This window comes from Silene latifolia, unplaced genomic scaffold (assembly GCF_048544455.1).
Source record: "Silene latifolia isolate original U9 population unplaced genomic scaffold, ASM4854445v1 scaffold_20.1, whole genome shotgun sequence".
NCBI classification, from domain to species: domain Eukaryota; kingdom Viridiplantae; phylum Streptophyta; class Magnoliopsida; order Caryophyllales; family Caryophyllaceae; genus Silene; species Silene latifolia.
The window spans coordinates 10,716,657-10,726,612 of NW_027413163.1; the positions used below are offsets into that span (position 1 = coordinate 10,716,657).

At 32.9% G+C, this 9,956-nt stretch overlaps 1 protein-coding gene across 1 annotated transcript; it reads right to left on the reverse strand.

The window, feature by feature from the left end:
• Positions 1 to 5,947: 5,947 nt before the first annotated feature.
• On the reverse strand, positions 5,948 to 6,893 carry LOC141638524 (protein P21-like). Its single transcript, XM_074447934.1, has one exon. It carries the CDS (start codon positions 6,823 to 6,825, stop codon positions 6,145 to 6,147), a length of 681 nt encoding a protein of 226 aa, XP_074304035.1. The 5' UTR covers positions 6,826 to 6,893; the 3' UTR covers positions 5,948 to 6,144.
• Between the last annotated feature and the right edge of the window lie 3,063 nt (positions 6,894 to 9,956).

A 9,956-nucleotide genomic window follows, 5' to 3' on the forward strand; every position in this document is an offset into this window, starting at 1 on the left:
TGTACTAGTTATCCAACTAGCATCAAGTATATCCTTCTAACACTGTTTGGAAAGCCATTATATGATAATTTAAGATTTTTAGTCTTTTTCAGATATCCAAGTACCTGAGTTATGGCTTTCCAATGATCTGCTCCCGGATTGCTATTATATCTTGAAAGTTTACATACGGCAAAAGCAATGTCTGGTCTAGTACAATGCATTACATACATTAAACTTCCGACTACACTAGCATATTCCGTTTGTGAGTTTGATCTTCCTGTATTTTTTACTAGCTTGCAGGAAACATCATATGGTGTATTGAATTCTTTGATGTTAAGATGCTTGTATTTGTTCAAGATGTTCTCTATATAATGACTTTTCGACAAAGAAAAATCCCCACTTTTGAGAACTTTAATACCCAATATAGTGTCGACTTCTCCAAGATCTTTCATCTTGAATTGAGACATTAAGAAGGTTTTAGTATCATTTACACCTTCCATATTTGAGCTAATGATTAGCATGTCATCAGCATAAAGACAAATAATAACACTAAATTTATCCACAAATTTAGTGTAAACGCATCTATCTGCGCTGTTATGTTGGAACCCATATTATAAAACAATGGAATCAAACTTTTCATGCAATTGTAGGAGCTTGCTTTAAACCGTACAATGATTTAACAAGCTTACAAACCTTATTTTCATTTCCAGGAAGTACAAACCCTTCTGGTTGTTCCATATACACCTCCTCTTCTAAATCTCCATTTAGAAAGGCCGTCTTAACATCCATTTGATGTACTTCTAACTTATAAATCGAAGCTAATGCTAAAAGTGTTCGGATGGACGTAATTCTTGCCACGGGTGCATATGTATCAAAATAATCGATGCCTTCCTTTTGTCGAAAGCCTTTAGCCACTAATCTGGCTTTATAAGTTTGAACTGTACCAACGGTGTTATATTTAACTCTGAATACCCATTTACATCCTATTGCTTTTGAACCTGGTGGCAAATCAACTAGGACCCATGTATTGTTACCCAATAATGAATCCATTTCATCATTTATTGCCTCTTTCCAGAAAGCAACATCTCTTGAAGATATGGCTTCTCTGTAAGTTTTGGGTTCTCCATCAATGTGGAGTATTATAGGTATTTTATTAAATACTTCTTTTCTATTTCCTTCAACAAGACAGAGTCGTATATTTTCAGGAGATACAAAATCAGGTCCGAAACTTTTCTCCGTTCTAGCTCTTTGACTCCTCCTTGGTTCCTCTTGTTCAACATGCTTACGCTTGTTGATATTTGGATCAGAAGGATTATGAGGGATAGTAGGATCATGTCTTGAAGAGTAATCTTCACTATCTTTGTCATTGATAAACTTAGTTTCGAAAAATTCGACATCTCTTGAATCCACAATGACATTGGAGTCCAAATCTAACAGCCTATAAGCTTTAGAATTTTCGGCATATCCTACAAAAACACTCTTTAGTGCTCGAGGACCCAGCTTTGTTCTTCTTGGATCTGGAACTCTGTAATATGCAATACAACCCCACCCCACACCTTAATGTAATTGAGGTTAGGTTGTCTTCCTCTCCATACTTCATATGGAGATATTTTACTTTTCTTTGATGGTATTCTGTTACGAAGATGACAAGTTGTTAACAATGCCCGTCCCCATAAGCTTAAAGGTAGGCCAGAGTTAATTAACATTGCATTGACCATGTTCGTCAATGTTCGATTCTTTCTTTCGGCCAATCCATTTTGTTGTGGAGTATACAGAGCAGTTCTTTGGTGTATTATGCCATGTTCCTCACAATAAGAAGTAAATTCTGTGGGAAAATACTCACCACCTCTATCACTTCTTAAGATTTTTATCCGTTTAGACTTCTGATTCTCGACTTCAGCCTTGGATATTTTGAACTTATCAAAGGCTTCATCTTTAGTCTTTATTAGATACACATAAGTATATATAGACTTATCATCTATGAATGTAATGAAATATCTTATACCACCTCTTGATAATATTCCATTATAGTATTATACTCACAAATGTCAGAATGTACCAAATCGAGAATTTCAGTATTTCTTTTGGCAGTAGGAAAGGGTTTCTTTGTCTTTTTCGCTTGTGCACAGATTTCGCATTGTTTTGTTTTATCAATTTTATGACAATTTATGAACCCATTTTTAGACATAAATTTCAAGGACTTAAAATTAACATGTGCTAATCTAGCATGCCATAATGAAAATTGAGAGTCAACAATGTACACTGAAACATTTTTATTATTATTAACACTTAACTTAAACATGCCATCACAAGAGTATCCTTTTCCTACGAATACACCATTCTTAGATAGTATAAACTTGTCAGACTCTAAAACAGCCTTAATACCACTTTTGCATAACAGGTTTGCAGAGAGTAAATTCTTCCTAATGTCGGGTACATGGAAAACATTGATTAACTTGATTTTCTTTACCGAAGAAAGTTGAAATTCCACAATGCCTTTGTCAAGAACTTTGGCTGTGTTATTGTTTCCCATTAGGACATCTTCGGCTTCGCTACATTCCACATATTCTTTGAACTGGGACTTCTCACTGCATACATGGACGGTTGCTCCAGAATCAAACCACCAGTCATGAGACTTGGCAACACCAGCCATGTTCAATTCTGTTACCATACTTATATGCATTTCAGAAACCATAGCAATAATTTCATTTGTTTCCTTTACAACAACCATGTTTGCTACGTTTTTGGTCTCGTCCTTCTTCTTTTTCTTTAACCAATGTCTGCAGTCCCTTTGGAAATGTCCTGGCTTTCCACAGAAATTACACTTTGGTCTATTGTCAGTTTTGACCTTCTTGTTGTTGTTTGACAATTCTCTTTCTGGCTGCTTTCACTTATTCTTTCCTGCGTTTTTGTTAGAATTCTGAACAACAACATGATTAATCTTAGAATCAGACTAGTCTTCCATTTGCGATTTGTATTGAAGTCGGGGCGTCGGGCTTCCTCTTAAATGCGCAAATGTTTCTGAATCTGTTCAAGGGACAGATCTTCTGTGGTGTGCAAGAGTTTCTTTCTGTAGTCATGCCACTTTGGTGGTAATTTTGCAACAACTGCACCAACTTGCAATGCATCAAAAATATCAATTTTCAATTCTTTAAGCCTACTAACGATATTCTGCAAGTCATGGACTTTATCCATAATAGACTTAGAAGCTACCATTGAAAACTCAAAGTACTTCATAATCAGAAACTTATTTGTGCCTTGCTTTTCATTTGTGTATCTCGTCTCTAGTGTCTTCCAAATTTCCCTTGGAGACTTGATAGTTGTGAACAAGTTGTAGAGACGGTTTGAGAGACGGTTCAAAGTATGACCACGGCATAGATGTTCATCTTCTTCTCGTTTCTTGCGTAATTCAGTAACTTCCTTTTCTTCCGCTTCCTTTGCTTCTGGTACTTCTGTCAGATTTTCGTCTAGGAGATATGATATCTTCATTGCAGTAAGAAGAAAGAACATTTGGTCTTTCCAACGATCCAACTTAAAGAAGTCACGGTTCATGAGAGTAAACGCTGCCTGAGATCCAGCCTCCATGTTGAACGGAAATATTACTTTACAATTGTTAGATCAGTGGGTATGGAAATTGCTTTGAGGCGTGACAGAAATCACTTTTTGTAAAGTAATATTTGCTCCCACTAGATTGCTGTAGAGTTATGGCAAATTTACTTCTTAAAGATACAACAAAGCACTCGGAAATCGCAGACAGCAATTCTGAGAATTTCCCATCAAGATCAGAATTTTAGAGGAGAAAGAAAATTAAAAATTGGATTATGGAATTTGCACAAGAGTTGTGTTTATATAGATATGAAATCTTGTGTCTGTTGAGAGGCAAATAACTGTCTGTTGTTATCCAAATCTGATGACAGATAAATAACTTACTTCCCTCATCCATGTGGGATAAAAACCACTTTTCCTTTCCCCTTAACTCTAATACTAAGACTATTATCCAACATGCAATCTAATGAACTTGAAGGGAATTTTAAAAACGTAAGAATTTTTATTTTAAAAATTTCCATTGCTTACGGGTTGGGAGTGCAACTATCCAATTTGCTTCCCTTGGACCTGTGCCTCTTTATCGTTGATGCTTACATGATTTATCAGTGACTAACGGTGTGGATCAAACTCGCCCGCCAAGATCGATCAATGCGTAAATATGACTCGTTAGTCAATTTAAGAGTGTAACTCAATCGTCAATATATATTTGTAAGAAATGCCAATATTTTCGAACTAGATATATTTTAAATGGTAAAGAATTTTTATTTTTGAATCATTCAAGTTTCAATCAAACAAAGAACACCCTTCGTTCCAGACCGGATAAAAAGTTGTCACTTAGGAACGCTATTCTTTTTTAACCAGGCATAATTATACCATGGAGGAAAATTTCCAATCAAACTAACTAAAATAACTTTAATATCAATAAGATTAAAAACTCTGCCGATCTTGTCCCTAATAAATTAAACTCAAGAATGTGAGACAGGGATTGAAAGATATGTAAGTACATGAGTAATTTCATTAATATTGGGAAAGAATTAAAGGAGCTAAAAATTGAAAGATAACTTTAGTGTCAATTGCTTATGGAACTTGAAAGTCGAGTGGGATTTGACAATGCCCAAGTACTTTTAGCTTTATCGTTGTTGAATAAAATGTCCCTTATCTTCGGTCTTCCAAATTCCCAACACCTGTCCATCCTTGGCATCCTCCAAAAAAAAAATTTGAAGCTTGAAAAATAGCATAACAGGACAACAATGCCTCAGACTTTTAAATAAAGGGTAAAACCTAAAGCTAAAGTTGGCATGTTTATAAGAGGAAGTACAAAAAAAATAAAGGATGGAAAAAACAATTTGATGAATCATGGAGACCAAATAAGAGCATCACAAGCTGATTTAAAAGGCTAAATAATCATGTTGATTAGTAGGTGGGACGGTAGGAGTATGGAAAAAAACAATTAGATGAATCATGGAGACTGGAGAGCAAATAGAGTATTCGTGTGCCCCTATATCGCTGCTATTCAAAGTTCAGAAGTACCTACATTTCAAGATGGAAGATGAGAAATACAAATAGGTAGGCTTGTTACTTTGAACACTTTATATGAGCTAGCGTACCCGTGTCCGACACTTACTTGAACATTGGTATGACACTCGACACCCCCTTTTAAACCAAAAACTTGACAATTTTTCATAAAATAGCCGAGTCCGACATTTGAGTATGCACCCGTGTCCAATCCTTTGACTCGAGTCCGAGTAATTAACATAGATTAGAAGCCAGATTGAATTTCAAAATATCTATGATGAATTAGCCATTTGTGCAACTTTCAAAATATCTATGATAAAATTACGTCCTATTTTATTGGAGTATTACATTTAGTGTTTGTATAGGATGAATATGAGTCATTAGGGTTTAGCCGATTTTTAGATAAACAAATAAGAAAATGAGTTTAGTGGGTTGGAAAAAAGTGCCTGAGGACAGGACACGTGTACATCCTAATGTTTAGTAGTTATTGTTTTACAGCAATTCTCCCTTGTGACGGTCACAAATAAGAGACGGCCAAATGTGACCACTCATAAACTGTTCATAAAATGTTACCTATGAAAAAATGGTCACATTTTCTCATAAAATGGTCACATTTGGCCCGTCTTTTATTTGAGACGAAAAGTACCCGTCGTAAATAAGAATTTGGGATTGTTTTATAGTTTTAATATAGATATAGATATAGATATAGATATAGATATAGATAGATATTAGAAGATTATCACACTGATATATTAGACTATCACTGATTTCTTATTCTCTTTATAAGGTTATCACTTATTAATACAGGAAAGTGGTAACTATCCCCTTAACTTTGGCATATTATGATATTAATGACATAAATAACAAATGTAATAAATAGGCTTCATAGCTTTAATAAAAAATGAAATTCAACCCAGTAATAAGTTCAGCATGTAGTTGTATTCATCAATGTTACTCCACTTAAGATTTCAGTGACTCGCTGAAATGCAATAATATTACAATATATGGATATTCATTTATTCATACATAATATTGTCCGTAAGATTCTCATACATAATACTCCGAACATATATTCCCTTCAATAATCAATAAGGAATTAATTACTCAAGGGCAAAAAGTTACGGCGTAATTAGTACCACTGGGACAAGTAAAAGTACTAGTAGGATCATCTTTAGGGTAACTATAAGCACTAGGGCAGGCGTTTTTGAAATATTTTGAAAAATTGGTAGGTCCACAGCTACCTGAATTGCAACAATATTGGTCTGTCTTGAAAACCGTGCATGGGTTGTTACATCCGCCTGGGGCATGTAGCTGACTTGGGCACTGCCCAATCAAATTGGCCCGACAAGTTGGTCCACGGGTGCAACCATTGGATACGGGCAGGAATGTCATCGGTACGTTGAACCCGTCGACCAACGATATATCAAAAAAGTCGAGGTTGTTAAATTGCTTAAGGGCGTATTCAGCTAGGGTGTTCGGTGGCTTACCATAGCCCGTGCACTGGAAGACCCCACCGCAGTCTCCGGTGATGCAGCGTAGCCCGTTGGGCCCAGTTGAAGTGCACCCGGTCCGGGCCCAAATGCGGGCTCCGGTCTGGCCCGGGTTAGCGGTGATGGTCCAGGTATCCCCCCGGTTCATCTTTCGCCCACCCCCTGGAACGGCTGCAGCCCAAATTGGGAAATTACAATTACTTTTAATTGTGAATGTGGCGGCATGGGTGGTCATGAAGAGTAGGGATGTAACTAGGAGAAGATCTAAAATTTGGACGGAGTTCAAGTAACTCATTCTGTGGGTGGGGAAGTATGATATGTGTGGAGTTTTTTAAATTCGTTTGAAATATTGAGTGGTATGAATTTGTAGTTTAGTTTAGTTTATTATATAGGCTCTGTTTGGTAATCAGCAGATTGATATTAGCAGAAGCAGATTGGTCAAGCAGATTATAAATGACAGATTGGATTAACAGGTTTGACTAGTATATTTCAATTAGCAGATTTAGTAGAAGTGTTTGGTAATTAGCAGATTTTGGTTAATAGATTGTTGTATCTATGTGTAGATTGTTGACGAATTCATATTTAACAATCTACTAATGTGAATATGCTGGGTAGAGCAGCATATTGGAAAACAGTAGATTGAGCTCCAATCTACTCTTTCAATATGCCATTTACCAAACACTCAAAATAGTAGATTGGTGAGTCAAACATGCTAAAAGCCTTGAATATGCTGAAAATTTCTCAATCCGCCGTTTACCAAACACCCCCATAGAAACAATGGCAAAGGGATGGATCTTTGGATATGCTTTGTGCATTTTGAGTCATCTTTGCGACTTTTTCCTACTTTAGACTTGACTAGTGTGGTATTGTTGTCCGACTTCGTTCGGGCTACCTCTACTTACCATTAATTTTTTATTTCATTAAATAAAATTACTTAAAGTTGCATAACCCATAAATTTATCATTAATATATTTTTTATAACATATCCAAAAATTACGATGAAATAAATTTTGAGACAAATTCACTACTCCCGCTATTAATATTTTACTCTTATTAATAAAACAATAGTAATAACATTTTACTACTTGCCCGTAATCATTGTTACTTTCACTACTCACGCCGTAATTATTGTTACTGTCATTACTGCCACATTAATATTGATAATTTCACTACTCCCGCCGTAATTATTGTTACTTTCATTATTGCCGCATTAATATTGATTATTTCACTATTCCCGTTGTTGTTTCTACCACTCTCACTAATCTCGTTGATAATATTGTTACTTTTACTATTTAAATGAGTGATTACTATCATATAACTATATCCATTGTTACCACAATTATTTTCTTTACTGACGAAATTACTTTTACTACTTAGGCATGCAATTTTTAGAAGATTATATATTTATATAAATATATTACATATATGCATTAAATCAAATCGAAAGAATTATGCAATATTATATATTATGAAATCTAACTTGAATTATTTATAACCTACTTATTATATTTTTGTATGTTAAATAATTAACATCTCTATACATCTAATAAACTATAAAGTTTAATAAAATTGCATAGATTTTAAATTTAATATACTCCAATTTCCTAATATCTTCCCCTTTCTTTTGGGCACAAAAAATAAGAAAGGGGAAGAAAAAGAAATAAAGTATTGGTAAATATTGTAAATTATAAAATTTATAGGCTAGAGAAAATAATAAAAAATGAATAATGAATAAAGTAGTGGGAGTTGTTGATTTTTAGGAGAGAGAAAATAAAAAAAAATGAATGAAGCTTACCCAAAAAAAACGGGAAGATAATCAATACTTGTGTGAAAAAGGAAAGAGGAAAGATAATAGGAAATTGGAGGGAGTATAATTTTTATGATAATAATTAATACCATAAGTGTGCATGTTTATACTAATTAATTATTTTATTTTAAGGAAATTGACCATTTTCTAATTTTCTATAAATATTTAGGAAAATTACCTGACATCTTTTTCTTTTAGTCTCCTTGAAATTGTCCATCTTCATTAATTATTTTATTTTAAGAAAATTGATCATCTTTAAATAATTATTTTATTTTAATGAAATTGACCATGTTTAGGAAAATTACCAAGCTTCTATATAATTTAATTTTAACCCGAACTATATAATATTTGTATTGAGATCCCTTAATCGGGTCCATCACACGGTGCTATTGATTTAAAATTATATAGTATAATTAATTTGTATAACTTTCTTTAATTACATTGAAGTCCTTTGGTTTCTAGATTTAATCAATACATATATATAAAGCAGAAACTTTTCGAGCGATATTAGAGAGTCCAATTTTCTTAGAAATCCTATAATTTAAAGAAAAATTTAATAAATTATCCTAACCAGAGTAGATTTCTAAAAAAAATTAATAAAATTATCCTAATAAGAGTAGATTTCTTAAAAACAACATTTTTTTAATTAAAATAAATTTTATATCCTAATATAAGGAGAATAAATATATTAAATTACACATATATATATATAGAGTTTAGTGAGTATAAATGTACAAGTAATTGTAAGTTTAACTTCGATGTCATTTTATCTTAAGTTGAAAATGAACTAAAATGTTATTAAACGTATCCTAACAATAGTAGATTTCTAAAAAAAATATAATAAAATTATTCTAATAAAAGTAGATTTCTTAAGAATAAAACGAATTTTATTTAATTTTATCCTAATATAAGTAGATTAAATTTATTAAATTACACGCATATATATAAAGTTTAGTGAGTATTAATTCATAAGTAATCGTAACTTTAACTTTTCATTCTATCTTAAGTTGAAAATGAACTAAAATGTTATAGATATTTCATAGCAGATGGGAGGCAGTTTAGTACTTTATATTCCATGAGTATTTTATGATATTGACATAGTGTTTTCCAAGTAAATTTCTTTTACAGGAGAGAATAATATATGGGGAGGATTTGTATAATTAATAATATTGACACCACCTTTAAATTTTGAGTTTCTAAAACGTTTGTTTGACTAATACTACCACTTCACCAAATTTATGTAAGCTAATGGCTAATTCATGATCTTGAATTAGGTTATTGATATTCAATGACAATTATCTAGGTATGACAATCTGATTAAGATTTTTATGATCCACATCAAACCATGTTAGAAGCATACATATTAAATGTACGAAGTTGAATTTCTTAGTGTTTAAGACATAGGTCGATACAACAGGCTATGCCAATCATCAATACCAATAATCAAATATTAATATTACTATTATAGAGTATACTATTAAGATCAACTCAAATACAATAGCAACATTATTTTTAAGATAACGTCTGCTTATACCCACCCATCATTTATAAAATATAGAACATTACCAGAATTCATGCTATGTTATTTATGAGTGAATTTTTATCACACCATTTTTAAA